This window comes from Pleurodeles waltl, chromosome 6, assembly GCF_031143425.1.
Source record: "Pleurodeles waltl isolate 20211129_DDA chromosome 6, aPleWal1.hap1.20221129, whole genome shotgun sequence".
In the NCBI taxonomy this organism is placed as follows: domain Eukaryota; kingdom Metazoa; phylum Chordata; class Amphibia; order Caudata; family Salamandridae; genus Pleurodeles; species Pleurodeles waltl.
Genome location: NC_090445.1, coordinates 1,018,679,858 through 1,018,695,540, shown reverse-complemented (window position 1 = coordinate 1,018,695,540; position 15,683 = coordinate 1,018,679,858). Strand labels below are relative to the sequence as shown.

Here is a 15,683-nt window from a genome sequence, read left to right as displayed (position 1 = left end):
GTTTTAGAACATAACTAGAACACTGGGATCATTACACTATGATAAACAGCATAGTCCAGTTTCCTGTTTCAGTTGAAATGACCCAGACGATTGTGAAAAATAAATGCTTTGTTTTACTCATTGCCAGATCTCATGAGCCTGGGCTTTATTTTAGTAGTCAAAAAAGTCACAATTTACGGTAATGGCTAAGGTTATTTGATATAATTTGATGAGCAGTATCAATCACATGAGTATTGTCAAACATGGTCACATGGTGACTGCTGAGAGTAGAGTACATTCCATAGACTTAAACCCTTAAATTAATAATCAGTAATCTAAGAAAGTGTTAGGAGTTTCATTCCCTGTACTCAAATTAGTAAACTCAGTGGTATTGAGCCCTGCCTTACTTTGAAGTGAACATCCTTTGCAGTCTTAGACCATGCACTAACCTGACTGTTTCATTAGGGAGGGCAGTATATTGGCCTTAACTATGCAATCCTTTCTTGCTAGGATTCGAACTAGGAAAACCTTAAATCACTTTTCAATAGCTGATTGTATTGATGTGGTGTTGACTATTATCACTCTGGACTGACTTTGTCTGCACCGTTTCTTTGTGGTTTCTTTCGTGACAGAGCAGTTTTGTTTGTCGTTATTTTTGTGAGTCTGCCATCGCCATGAAGCAAGGTCTGAGTGTGTTGCATGTGGAGGTTTATGCATTTAATTACGTGGCTAGGTAAATGTTGGACTAGGTCTTAGAATATATACATTTGTGTTTGTGGTATTTATGTAGTGTAAAGCTGACTGAAAGGGGAAGCGAGATACAGAATCAAAGGCAAAGATGCAATTCGCTTTTGATTGGAGGATAGCTGAGTTCTGAGAAAAGTGGAGTACCACTGCATAGTCATACAGTTTTCTTTGAAGAAGAGGGTCTTCAGATTTTTACTTGAACTGGGTCTGGAGGTCCTACTGCATACCTGGATCTTTTTCTCTTAATTTTTTTCATCTGCAGTTTGGCAGAACTCTCGCTGTGCATGTAGTAAGATACATCATCGTTTTCGAGCTTGTCAGTGAGCTAAGCAAGTGTGCAAGCTGTGTTGGCTTTCTTAACTGCTTTGGGGGTGACTGTCGACACGTTACCTGTGTAATGTGGCTAATAGGATTGTGTCACATTTTTATAAAATCAAAGTCTGGATGTGAGGAAAAAGCTTCCCTCATGTCCAGAGTTTGACATTAAAGCAAAACTGAGCCGCCCAAACAACATTCAAGATGGGAGGGGCAGTGCTGGAAAGGGACCTTGTCCCCTTTCTGGCTCTCCCTAGTGGACTCTTCCTAGGATCACCGTCACAGATGATCCCCAACCTGGGATCCTCTCCACGACACCAGAGATTTGTTTCTGTGGCAGGAGTGACCCCCAGACACCAGGGAAGAATGCCCCAAGGGGTGGCAGAAAGCCAGTTCTTCAGTGGGCATATGGCCTGAGGCTTCGCACCCCTCTTTCTTTTAACCCATTTTCCCCCTGGTGTCTAGTGGGCTTTATAAAATCTGCGTAATTGACGTCTTGCTGAATTCATTTTTTTATTTTTCAGAAATGGGTAGCTTTCTGGCTTCACCCATCGGTTTCACACCTGTGTCCACCACAGCCCTGACAAATGGGATGCAAGCACAAAACATAGATTTAAAAAAACTACCCTCTATAAAAATGCAAAAAAAATGAGGTACAACTTATGTTATTTAGAACTCTGATTGTTCCTGAAAGCGGGAATGATCATTATCTTAGCACCGCAAACCTGTAGCTGATGTAATTGGGAGCCCTTAGTGCCTTTAGGATCCACAAGAAAAAAGGGGACTTATTTTGACCTTGATATCTTATGTGGACAAAAAGGTATGAGGGTTTAAGGATGTAGTGCCACCGAGATAATAAAATATTATAAAAGTGTCAGCTCTGGGACAGGGAAATCCTAAGCAGTTAGGAGGTTCAGAAAACAGCACTCTTATTGTTAATCTTTCTCTTGCTATCTCGCTTTCTCTCTGTTAGGCTACGCTGCTAATAGAAATCCTGCAACAATTTGCACTAATATCGGACACTCCATTATGATACGTCTAATCTATCCTGTCCAGCCACATTCAACAAATCAGATTTGGAGTGGCCAAATCTCCACATATCTGGTTGAGCTGTGGTAGCATCCAAAGACTATCATTACCTTTTCTCTTCAACACTTACGTCTGCACCCGCACACTTATTGAGTAGTATCTAGTAAATTCGAAATGTACACAGATATGCAAATCTATTTCCGACTAGATACCAAAACTACCATTATCACTTCATGTTTGACCTCGTCCATACTTGGATAAAGGAAACCCTACTTTGGATGAATTAAACCAAATTTGAGTCGTGAAAGTGGGACAAACTGAGCCTTTTTCACTGTTCTTCGACTGCCTCTCCTGGTCTTGGGACTTCCCCATCAAGCCCTCATGATAGCTTTCATGTAACTAGTGAAACATCATCTCCAGGTTACAAAATGAGGCAGCTAGAACGTGCCTAACTTATGCAAACGGGGCCACATCAGACCTACTCTAAAGCCTCTTTGCAGATTTTCAGTCAAAGCAAGATCAAATGGAAGGTTCTCTGCACTGTCCACAAAGCCTTCTGGGAACGTGCATTAAAATAACTTCTTGTTACACCCCAGTACGTATCCACTGCCCATCGTTTGCCAACCTCACACATCTGCACTTTTTGAAGTGGGGGAAAAATGGAGGCAGTCTTTTGGGAATGCAAGGCCCAAGACTGTTGAAGGCCCTAAACCCCTGTTTTAGACCTGAACCCAAACAAGTGATTCTGGAAACTTGATAAAACTGAATAACCCCACAGCGTCAGCGAAAGATCCCTAATAAAAGCGCCCTAGGACATCCCTCCACTACCCACCCCTTTCAGTGATGAGCTTTCCCACTGAAGCTCTACGGAACTCTGACTTTGCAAATTAATGTTAGATTGGGCCACCCCATACCACAATGTTTATTTTTAAGTTGTTATTTTCTAGGCAATCATGGTGGAAGGGGATTGTTGAGGGCAAACTTTATTGTACAGCATATTTGTAGTAACGTGTATGCCTGTAGAAAATAATAACAAAAAAATAATGTCTGAGAGGATGTGTTCCATGATCCCACACAAGCATTTGGATATTTCCATGTTCATAAACATTTATGTATTGAATTTGTGTTTTTTATAGTGAGCTGGGTGCAACCTTTTAGCTACTACAAATAGTATGAGGAAAAACACTATACAGCCGGAAAAACAAGTGAAGCAGAGGCTAACGTTTACCCCACCTGAAATTCTGCTATTGTAGGTCTTTATGTACCTGAAGGTATATCAAAATGCGCTCTGAATTATTGCACACATCATCTTCCTTTTTGCATCCACAGCACTTCCATGATCCCAAAAGTTTATACCAGTCACTCTCGCTTACAATATGGGGGTCACATATTCAGAGATAATTGGAGCGTGGTGGGAGAGGACATAGGCAACAATTGTTCTAGGATTGCATCCCTGGCGTGTGCCATTTCTGTGCTCCCAAATTTGATTCCAAGAGCTCAGAGTATTCTACACTTTGCTCATTTTTTCACCTCAGACTTCCAGCTCAGTGCAATTGCACAAGAGTTTTCAGTTCATTACAATCTTAGCTTAGCTTGTATCATTGCTATGTCTACTAATTAGTGTTCCGCTCTAGACTTTCTTAGTCTTAAAAGATGTATTTAATCTGAGCAGTTTTGTCCTGCCCTCACTGTTACCAATATGTCAGTTATCTACATACAGAATAGGCTAATGGTTAGGCATTGCTACACTGTGATAAAAGCGTGTATTCTTAGATGTGCGATAGCTCTAGTGGAGGTTATTAAGCGAAACTCCTGCTACATTATCTCTGGTGCTACTCCATCCTTCTCTATTATATTTTGACCTAGGTCCACCTCCCATTTCAGTCTGCGTTCTTCCAGTGTTATTTGCCCCATGCCATAAAGGACTTTGTAAAACTTTGTAACTTCCCTCCGCCTAGTGTAAGGAGAACATGCAGAACCAGATGAGTTGGGCTTAATAAAACCTCATAAATCCCAGGTGCGTTATGAAATTTGGACCAGGCTTGCATGTGACAGGAACTGTCCTATTAGGAGGTCCTGGAATCTTCTACATTTTTAGAACCGGAGAATATTCCCAACCTCAGACAAGTTCACAATCAACACCATGTCTGCTTGCATCCGCAAGGGCTCAATAGCACAATTCATCAATACTTGAAAACCAGTCATGCACCCTAGGGAGGTGTTAAGGTCGTATATTCCACCTATCATTGAAGATGGAAAAAGGCTTCTTTTAGCTGAAATGAGGCCTAAAAATGCACGTTTTACAGTAATCATGTGTCTTCAACTTTGCAGACTTCAGCCAGCATGTTGTCCAGTTCCCTCTATTGTTCTTTGACAATATTCCGCATTAAAACTTGAACAAATTAAATAAATTGTATACCTGCCCTCACAGCTTTTTCCACCATTGCACACTTCTTGTTCTCCCTCTCTGCAGTTACCTTTGGTTAATGCTGAATGTTGCCTCTTTATGAACCCCCGTGTTCTGTTTCTCATACCCCAAGCGCTCTGAGACGAATAATCTTGGTGGTGTTGCTCCTCAAAAAGCCACAAATACATTGATTGCTTACAATTTTTGAAGATGATGGTTCACTTAAAGTTAGCAGAAGCGCAGATTCCAGGATTATAGTACTGAACTCTCCCTTTCGCCATATAGAACAACCACTATTTTTTTTTTTTTCTGTAAATTTACTTTCTTCGTCTGGTGATTATGGCGTGAATTTAATGCACTAACCAGGTTGAAAACAGTTTTTTTCAGCGAGAGCTGCATCCCCAAGGAACAGTAACCAACAGTAATATTGGCTTCGGGAGCAAAGTAGTAACACGAGCAATAAAAATAATACACCATAGTGCAAAGAACACATTTCTTTCTGACACTGAGATGTTTTGGGTATAGTGTTATTGTCCCCCATGAACTACTATAGTAGGAGACTGTACAACCCAGTTTTAATGCCTCCAATATACTGTTTTATCTCTTTTTACCTCTTCTCACTCCAGATCCGTAAAGCGCAAGACTTTCCTCTTGAACCCCTTAAGCACTCTGTTAGCCCTCATCAGCAGAAACTGGAGGAATCGTCCCCACGTGAGAGGAACAGAAGTCTTGAGAAGAAGAACAGACGTGAACGGGAACCGCCACCAGAAGATCCCCCTCCAAAACCAAGTTCTCCTAGACCTGTTCCCTGTCGTTCTCCTACTCCTCCGTTGGCCCCACCACCACCACCGCCTGTGCAGGCTCTTCCACGGATAAGTGTAAGTTGCTCGGAAAAGTAATCTTTACGTTTGTGAAATTTTTTAGTGTGTCAAGAGGAAAGTGAGAAGGTGCAGATGTTGCATGTAAAAATTCTTGAATAGAAAAGTAGCAGGCATCTAAGATCCAGAATTCTACCCCTCTTTTCCATGTGTCTAGCAAGAATATGCCCAGTGTGTGGGGTACCAGACTGCCATTCACTCATCAGGTAATTTACAAGACTCTGGTCTGCTGCATTGTATGATCTTAAATTTAAAAAAAGTAATATTTGTCTCTCCAGAAATTCACTTTTTTGTATTTTATAGTTGGAAAGCTGCTCCCCCAAAACCCCTATACCGAATTAACCTCCGATGACACAACTAATGTATTGTGATTTATCATTCATGAGAAGGAAAGGGACATCCAGGTGGCACACTATATTGTCTGCATGCGCAAAAACGAAAACTACTTGTAAGTAAAAGAAGTCTGTTGATGACTTGACTGGTGTTTAGTAGCTGTTATTCTTCTTGCTCTGTAGGTTGATGCTTTACCTTATGACGATAGACCCCTTCCAGCCCTTCGTAAACAACAAGGAGAGATGACTTACTATGATGCAGAACCCAATGATGAAGATATTAACGACACTCCTAGAAGTGGCATCACTGGGGAACCAGAGCCCTTAACCGAAAAAGCCTTAAGAGAGGCAACCTTTGCCATTGAAGTGTTTGGAGAAGCTTTGGTGAGTACTTGAATAAGCATATTCCTTTATACTAAGATGTGCAACAAAATAGTCGTTTTTAGACTGGCATGAGAGACAGACCATAAGTTTACTTCAACAGATTTTGTTAACGGTTTTAGTGTATATTCTGAGTCCTTGGTATCACCATTATTATCACTAAAGCTCATGTCCTGAGAAATTGTTAAGTAAATTTACAGTGGGCTTCTCTATGCAATGCAATGGTTGTATCTACTTGACACATCAATAATGACTTTAGATGATGTAGCACCAAATTGCTGTGAATTGTTTTACCCTATACTGGCTCAAGGACATACCAAGTGATATAAGGCTGGTTGGGAGGATGGATTCTCACTTTGGGACAGATGTACAAACCTTTTTTGAGGTTGCAAACAGCCCGCTATACAGATTTGGCCTTTTTGCAACATCAAAAATGCTTTTTTTAATGTACAGACACTAAATTGTGATTAGCACCACACTTGTTTTGTCACGTTACCACCATTTTCACTAGAAAAGCATTCACTCTCTTGAAAGTAAGTTATTTTTTTATCACCTGTATTTCTTTCTTTCTCAGCACTGTGGTCCTATTTCAGGCTGGTAACACGTATTCGGTTATAAGCCACACAGTGGCCAGTTGTCTTGGCTGACGCTCTGCCTTGAAGGTTCCACTGGTTCTTATCAGCCACTTCGACTAGCAGCATTTCTTCATCCATGTGTCTCTTTCTGTGCCTTTTTACCCAGTGTTGTTCATCAAAATTGTTGGATTGTGGCCCCTCTAGATCATGTTATAGAAATCTGTATAAAAACAAATTCTTGCAAATCCACTTTTTCAGCAAACCATTTTTTTGGGTCAAATACCTACGCAGGCCATATACATTCTTAACAGTCAGCCCCAAGATGACCAGTGATGGGGAGTCTTGGCAATCTACATTGCTTTTTATTTGACATCTTTTTTTTGATCATGTGTTTATTATCCCTGACATGGATCATAGCTTCTTTTACCTCCTTTTCATAGGACAACCCGCATTCCACTACAGCTTGTATCCCTCCGTGGTCTGGCATGAGGCTCCCACTATTTTTTATTAGCCACTCCGACTAGCGACATTTGTATATCCAGGTGTCTCTTTATGGGCCTTTTCACCCAGCGTCTTCATCAAAACAGTTGGAATGTGGCCCCTCTAGCTCCTTTTATAAAAACCTCTATATTGAGCCTTCCAAATCCACTTTTTCAGCAAAGCTGGTTGTTGTGAAAGATATTCATGGGCTATATACAATCTTAACATTCAGCCCCACGATGACCATTGTTTGGCTCTCTTGTCAATCTATATTGCTTTCTTTTCAATTACTTTTCTTTCTCATGTGTTCATCCCTCACCTGGATCATAGCTTCTTTGCCTTCCTTTTGATAGGATGACTTGTATTTCCCTACAGCCACACATTAGGGAAATACTTTTTTATTACAGCACTGCTGCATGTACATGGCTTCTCCGTAGCTAATTTGGCACCACAGTTTGTCTGCAGTTACTCCATCCGCACTCCCTTCACTATTGCATCCCACTCCTCTTCTCATTCTTTTGTACTTTTATTTTAAAACATTTATGATGCGTCCAGCAACTCCTTTATTTTTTATTTTTTTTAAAGCGGTTTGGTGAATCATGATTCATGTGTGCATATGGTGATTCAAACATGGGTATTCTTCATCGCTGTATGTTTCAATCTTTTATTATTCTTAGAGATGAACCTGGGGGTGGAATGGAAGCTGGCTTTGAGCAGAGCTAATGTTATTGTCGGAATTCCTGTGAGGATGGCGTTGGCTGCTTCAGTTCCTGAGATGACAAAGGCATGGGCTGCTAAAATTAGCTGGTCATAGGAGAGAAGATGTTTAATTTTCTTGAAATGATGAACGTGAAAGTTTACAGACTGAGTCATTTTGTTTTCTTGTGCTGACAAGTGCAGTGTAGGGTCTATCCAAAAACCAAGAGATTTGACTATGTTGCTCTGAGCTGGTTGGAACCCCAGTTAGGGCATTTCAGTGTGTAGGTGAGGATTGATTTTGGAATAGGATTTGCAAGAGAATAGGAGGACTTACGTTTTTGACGGATTCAGTGTCAGAAAGTGAGAGACCATCGACCCCTGAACTATATCAGTGGCTTTTAGTAGGTTGTGTAAGCTGCGTGGACAACCAGACCAGCTAGGTCCTCCAGCTCTTCCTCTACAGCTTGAATAGCAGTCTGTTTGATTGATCAACTTTTTCCTTGAAGAAATCTAATCACAAAGAGTTATCTTTCCTTTTGAGAGGTCATTATCTCTTTGACTGGATCCAGTCTCACTTTTGCTGCCCATATGCTTTGCTATAGCCATGGAGGAGATAATACCTTAACTCCCCTGTTCAGCCATTTCCCATTTAAGGTGTAGTTAGTATTCAAAATGTTACTGATTCAGCCATCTGTCTGGTCCACCTTTTGGGGTACAACCTAAGGGTGGGGCATGCAGTGAATTATGATGTCCTTCAATAGCGCTCACATAGGCATAGCTTCTCCCCTGACTATAAGGAGCTCGCCTTTAACCCAGCTGATATTTAAAGTACAAGCGGAACATTAAGGATTCCTATTGACCTCGGGTATTCACAATATTTCAAAGCACAGTGCTCCCTATGATAACAGTATTATTGTGAGATAAACAGAAATTATAAATTGAGACACGTTTTAATTAAAAATTAGAACATATGTAGGGACAGCCAAAATCTGCATAGAATTTTAGTGGGGAGAGATCAATCTAACCCAATTGATTGGCATGAGTGGGCATGATGTTCTAGAAGGCCCTGACTGATGGACTGTATTCACAGCTTTTTGACATACTTCGCCTCTCTGTAGCCTCTCCTGGTTATGCTCGTCAGGACGCATTTGAGGTTCAGCTGCTGCCCACTGCCAGTTGCCCCCTCCAGTCCTAGACTGCTTACTGAATCCAGTGCTACCCCCAAGCTCCACTGAGCTAGTAGGAGAAAGTGTTGCGAAGCCAATCACTGCTGCCAACACCACCTCCTACCCAATAGCCACTGCAGTTACATTGTAAATAGAGGGAATGGGAGCACTCAGAATATGCCAAAAAGACACTTTGTGGTGAAATCCGAAGCACATCAGCACACTGGATGTTAATGGTCTCAAGCCTGGGTCCTTGATTAGGGTGGCCTCATCGCTGCCCTACCAAAAGGTGGAGCAGAGCATTTGTGTCTCCATTTTTGTCATCACCTTCATTTCTCTCCTATGCTTTATTGAACGATTCTCAGACAGTCTGGAATAATATTGGGTGTCATTTAACTGCCAGATACCCCCTTATTTATTTCAACCGACCAACTCTTAATTCTCTTCCCCTTCCCCCACCCCATAACATTGTCTTAGGGCTCCATTAGTCTTAGGGCTCCATTACTCTAGATTTATCTTGTTACAAGTTATCTATTGCTTCATAATGTGTATTAAAGATTATTTCATTGATTGGTTTACTTGTATATGGTGCTGTAATGAGCGAACATATCCAAAGTTTCTAGACTGCATTCTCAAAGTATTTGGTATCATTACCTTTTGTTTGTGGACTGTGAGAAAGAGAAATAATACTTGCGATAAGTTGATGTCCAAAGCAATTATTAAAGTCACTGTCCTGTTGGGTCAAGTCACATCTTTCAATAATTTAAAACAGAGCTCAACCCCTGGTAGCTATGGCACAGAGCAGACAGGCTTAACACAACAAAAATGTGCAAAGCATTTAGAAGAACCAAAACAGATAATTGAAAACATAGCACAATACTCCAATTTATACAAATAGAGAAAGCTGTAATAAGCAAAAGGACACCAAAAATACAAAATTCCAATTAGGGGAACCGAGTTTAGATTTTTTAAAAATATAGGTGAAAATGACACCTAAGAAACGCACCGCGGCAGTGGTCGGGATATACCATAACCTGGTTCCGTTTGAGGCCTAATGCGACAGAGCGCAGGTCGGATACACCAAGTAGACTGTCCCCGCCAATGCTGGAAGTAGGGAAGTTTTGAAAAAGGTTTTAATTCCCAATCTGAAAAGGGACTTTGTTTTCTTTCTGAGGAACAATTCTTCTCTAATTTTAACAAAACTGAAATCCAAACCAAAGCTAGTGCACTGTCGGTTGGGTTCATTTCATAGCCTGTCTCCTTGTACCGCTGGAAAAGTTTCCAAACTTAATTTAGTTCCCAAACTACCACCGGTGTACACTTACGAGACCCCAGAGCTTTAGAGAGAACACATAGAAACTTCCAGGGTATCTGGTATAAGGCAACAGCAAAGTCCACTCCAGACACAACTGTCACGTATCAGCTGAGATTCTTTACAGGAGTTACCTCTAGAGCCACTGAGCCGATCGGCGTAATGATCCTTGGAGATATTGCTGCCCTTCGATTTTAAGTTGAAGAGGATCCTTCTCACAGGTCACGGATGCCAAATGCAGCAGGTTCAGTCCCCCTGGTATCCGTTACAAGTCAAGTATTAGTCTGAGGAAGGCCAAATGAGGGTCCAGCTTTGTTACTTTCACCTAACTGTGGGTGGGGGACACCCTTAGTCACTCTTAGTTACTCTCTGACCAGTAGAGTAAATGTTCCCAGGCCCTGATCCACTTACTTTTGCAGTAGTTTTTGTTTGCTTTACTGCAAACAGGCCCAGAATGCAGTGTGTCAGGGCAAATTCAAGATTACAAAGGTATTTAGCCATATTAAACTTTGGCTTTGAGGGCAGAGGTGTGAATGGGAGTGTACTATTACATCCTAGTATCCTGTTTGTTCCTTTTGAATGCTGCAAAACGTTTACATGTGCTTCAAATAGACCTGCCATGTGGGACTCAACACTTTGGTCTCAACAGGAGGGTTACTGGCCCCATCCTACACATTCAGTTGAGCTTAGAGAAGTAATCTCTGGCGTTTTCTCAGCTCACTGTGTGCTTCTGGGATGAATTTCACTCCTTCCTGGGATGAGCACAGGCTGAGCGTTGTGAGAGGCTAATACTGCCTTCTGACCGTTACGGCTGGTAAGGGGGAATTCCCTAAAAGTTAGTTTTCCTTATTATTTATTTACAATGCAGCTTCACTATTGAATTGGATTTTTAATAACTATTACAAATTGTGGTTTAATTACTTTTCTAGTTAGTCCCGTTCTCACAATACAGTATTAGTATTTTAATCTGTACTCTGGTTTTCTACATAGGACAGTTAGGCAGACCACAGGGAAAATAGATATCTAACAGAGACATCTAGCCGCAGATCCCTTATCTTAGAATTATCCCCAGGCGCCAGACTGGATCAGGAACATTTTATCAGAAGTACCTCTGTACGTCAGTAGTGGGTGTCGTGGGACTCTGTATCGATGTCATCCTCCAGATATGATGTAGACAGAGTCCATATAGTCCCTCCTCTGAGCTGACGTCAGTCTCTTCTTTTACGCGCATCAATGCAGATCCAGAGATGCGATTACCTCTGGCCATTTTTTGGCCTTTCCTTTCAGCAGTTTTCATTGTTGGAGCAGTGTTTATTTATGCCTTCTGGCTTTAAGCCTTTTGGGTCCTGTGCTCGACAAATGTCGGTCACGAACCCCCACCCTGTATGTGGTGCTTAGGCACCCACCACGATACCGAAGACTGCGACGCCTGTCAACCGTTGAGGCCAAAGGCGTTGCCTGAATGGCCGTTGAAGGTCCTAGTGGTGTGGGTGTCGCAGTCTTCACAGGACTCTTGTAGGCATCGTAGTCCTTCTACGACTCATCCTAGCGACCGTTCCAGGGGTCGCCCGTGTATTGCTCCTTCGAATTTTCCAGGTCCTGTGATGTCTCAAGGTAAACGATGCCCTCAGTAGAAATCACATCCTCCTCTTGCTTCACCGTCCCCACGCACCTCCTCCTGTTCCTCTGAGGACGAACCTGCGTAGGAGTCGAACCCGTGCCTCCCACTTTATCCCGGCCCGGGGTGACTCTGGCCCAGATGCCTATTACTTATCCTTGCATGGTGTTTTTGGGCCTACTCCTCTCTCTGGATCACCTTTGGGCCCTAAGGAGGTGGCAGGTGCCCTGACGGGGTCCTCACCGGCGCCTTTGTGCTCAGTGCACGTTGGGGCCCTCGACTCCGACTCCTGAGTCAGATCGGTGCTGATGCCCAGTCTCCCATGGCCTCCATCTTCTGCGCCTGTCTCTTCACTTACAACTCCGATTTTGTCCACCATTTCTACCTTACTGACTTCAGCAGTGGTGGTGCCTGCGGCTTCGCTCGACTCCAGGATTTTTGTATCCCCAGAGTCAGAGAACGCCCCTTCCGATGTCAAGGTCTCTTTCTCCCGACGTCAGTCAGTTTCAACTTCGACGACGAGAGTGGCGCCGTTGGAGTCTGCTATTCTTCAGTCTGCGCTTCTGTCTTCTGAGGCTCACCCTCCAGATCTTCCTTCGGAGGGGCATGGTTTTCATTCTTAGCCTCCCAGTTTCGACACCATTCCACTTCCTCAATCGGATTGGTTAAGTGACTTAGCCAATGCTAGCGGTCTAGACTCTTCACCGGCTTCCAGCCTCCTATTATACCATGGGTTGGCTTCAGAGGCTGGTTCTGTTCTTGCAGACATTTTAAAATGTGTGTCGAAAGTTTTACATTTACACCTTCCTACTGTGCAATTGTCCACTGACCCTGAGCTTGACTTTCTGTGAAGCCAGTCCTTCCTTAAAGTGAGACTTTTTATAATATCCGTTTGGGAGTCTGGACCCGCCCAATATCTGGTCCCCCTGTGGAGCACTCTGTCTCACATAGACATAGGCCAGCCCTGGAGGATCAGTCATGCCTCCAGCCACATCCAACTACTCAAAGTTTTGTGGTGCAAACTGCTCTGGCTGCACACAGTTTTACGCAGGATCCTCCTGTCCCGCCTGAGCGAGAAGCCAGACAACTGGATGCTTCTGGCAGGCTGTTTTTCCCCTCTTCTAGTTTTGCCTTGCATTTAACCAATATTTCCTGTATCATTGCCCACTTCGCCCACGTTTTGTGGGACTCAGTAGATTGCATTTTGCTTTCTTTGCCTGTCTAGGCAAGACAAGCTCTAATGCCTTTTACACGGGATGGTCAGCAGGCTGCCAAGCTTAGTGTTAGGTATGGTATGGATACCACAGATTGTGTTGGAAGAATTATGGCTTCTTCAGTAGCACTGCAACGAAGGGCATGATTGCGTTCTTTCAATTTCTCAGAAGCTGTGCAAGCATCTTTACTTGATATGCCTTTTGATGGCACCTCCCTTTTTTGCTTGCATGCCAACTCGGCCTTTGGCTGCCTTAGAGATGTTCATGGTGGGACTCAGTTTTAAGTCCTCTTCATTTTCCAGAGTTTTCTGGCCTGGTCCCGTGTTCAGTGCCAGTTGCATTTTTCCCCTGTTGCACATTTGTTTCCTACTGCCTTTGCGATTATGTGTTTCTTGATTATAATGGGACACCCGGTGTGGTGTTCCTGCTCTTTGCAGGTGTTTTTCTTCTTATCATGTTCTAGCTCTCAGGGTGGTCCTCCTGCGTTTCATGTGGTCTGTTTCTTAATCCCACTATGGTGGATGGGTTTCATTATTTTTTTCTGACTTTTGTCTGGGTCTCATACCTATATAAAGGGGTTTTTATGTCATACGCTGCTGATAAGCGGGTCGCCTAAGATATTGTGTTCTCTACTAGGTTCTGCATCATGTCAGAGTGTCTCCAGTCCCTGCTCTTCGGAGCACTTGAGGAAGGCTTTTGGCCATTCATTTATAATTATCTATTCCCTAATGGGAACTAACTCAGTGCTCCTTCTGGGAGTAGTATAACCCTTGAATCACTCCTGGTTCTGCTGCTGTTTTTTTTACCAGTGTCATTTTCCATTGCTTTGTTGGGACTTGGTTTTCTGCCTTTTTACCATGGTCTGCTTCCGCTGAGTATTTTGGTACCACTTCGTTCCCAACTACCCCTCTTCTGGCTATTATATTCTACATGTGGGGAGCATAATCTGTCGCCCTTTGGGGGTGCTACTTTTTCTCCTTGGAATTGTTTAGATGTATTCTCTTGTCTGGCCTTCTGCCATATTAACTTCTTCCTGGACATTTTCGTACTCCTTCTGACCTGTTTGGTCCAGTCTTTGTCTCCTGCTAATGGCACAACACTTAGCTATTCTTTCCACACTGTTAATATGCCTATTTCTTGCTTCCCCTGCCTGGTCTTGTAGGTCTGGGGCATCATTCAATTTTTAATCGGTTCCTGTTTTTCCGTTCCTGTCCCATGAGGGGGTTTCTTTCCCTTCCTGGGATTCTTACCCCTTCTGTGTGCTTCGGTCATCTTTGTGACCACTATATTCACTCATTTTATATGAAGGATCAGATATCCCCTCGTATTGGTTTTATGTTTGGAAATGTTGTCCACAGATAAGGCCGTTCTCATTTGCCCTTGCAAACTTCTGCAGGGCCGGGGTTTGGGCCCTTTTCTGAAGTTCGAGGTCTAATATACCTAATATTTCATTATTGGGTCCACGAGTGGATTGCCTTCTTATACGCCGGCTGTCCCTCCAGGATTCTGCCACTTTTTCTTCAGTCCTTTCTTCAGCAACGTTTTTCTATTTGCTGGATTTTCTTCTGCTATTGCCTTACCATTCTGTGGTTGACATCTACTCTTGTGGCATTTGTCTGCCTCGTCTTGGAATTTTCATGTACAGTGTTGTTTCTGTTAGTTTCTGTCTGTGGGTGGTTTTACCAACCTCTTTTTACTCTTAGTCCCCTTGCAGTGATTTTCCTGTTTGGCTGGCTTCTCTTTCTTGAGGGGTGTACTTTCTCTCTCCTTTCTTTTACTCCTGTGTAGTTTCACAATTCTTTTCTTTCTTTGTTCTCTATATTATATATATAATATATATATATATATATATATATATATAATATATATATATATATATATATATATATATATATATATATATATATATATATATATATATATATATATATATATATATATATATATATATATATACACAGAAATGGGGCACTCTGCCTCACACTCCAGCATGTAGTCCGCCCCAATGCATCATGGTAAATGCAGTACAAGTTTGTTTTGTATCCAGAAAGTAATCTAAAGTTTTTCACCTTAGTAGGTTCAGCAAGTGCTGCAAATATCTGGACATGTGTTTCTGGGTTCAGCCCTTCATCAGAAGAGAGCAGCTTTGTCTGTGGGGTTGCTGGAAATGCTGCCAAACGTCCTCTCAGGTTTATGTACCGCTCACTAGCACGCAGGTGCTTCAACCAGAGCTCGTTGGCTCAAGGGAGCCTTCAGGGAGGCATCTATGCGCCATGAGTGGTACTTAAACCCGAGAAGACGTTTGGAGGCATTTCAGGCAAGCCCCTATACCATGCTGCTCCCTGCTGATGACAGGCTGATCCTAGAAACACGTGTAACAGGGATATGCAGCACTTGCTGCACCTACGGAGGTGAAAGACTTTATTTCTTTTTGAATGGACTACGAATTTGACTGCATTTACCATGATGCATTAGGGTCATACTTTGTTGCTGGAGTGTAGGCAGTGTGCTCCCTTTCTTTGAGGCTGGATATATATCTCTATATTTCTCT

General features: G+C 42.6%; 1 protein-coding gene across 2 annotated transcripts in view; it reads left to right on the top strand.

Annotated features, from left to right (window-relative positions):
• Positions 1–15,683, top strand: part of CEP104 (centrosomal protein 104) — a 503,971-nt gene that overhangs the window by 278,180 nt on the left and 210,108 nt on the right. For both annotated transcript variants that reach the window (XM_069239963.1, XM_069239962.1), the window contains exons 9-10: positions 5,104–5,355; positions 5,871–6,071. In XM_069239963.1, the coding sequence (XP_069096064.1) occupies positions 5,104–5,355; positions 5,871–6,071 (453 nt within the window). The remainder of the gene's footprint in view (positions 1–5,103; positions 5,356–5,870; positions 6,072–15,683) is intronic.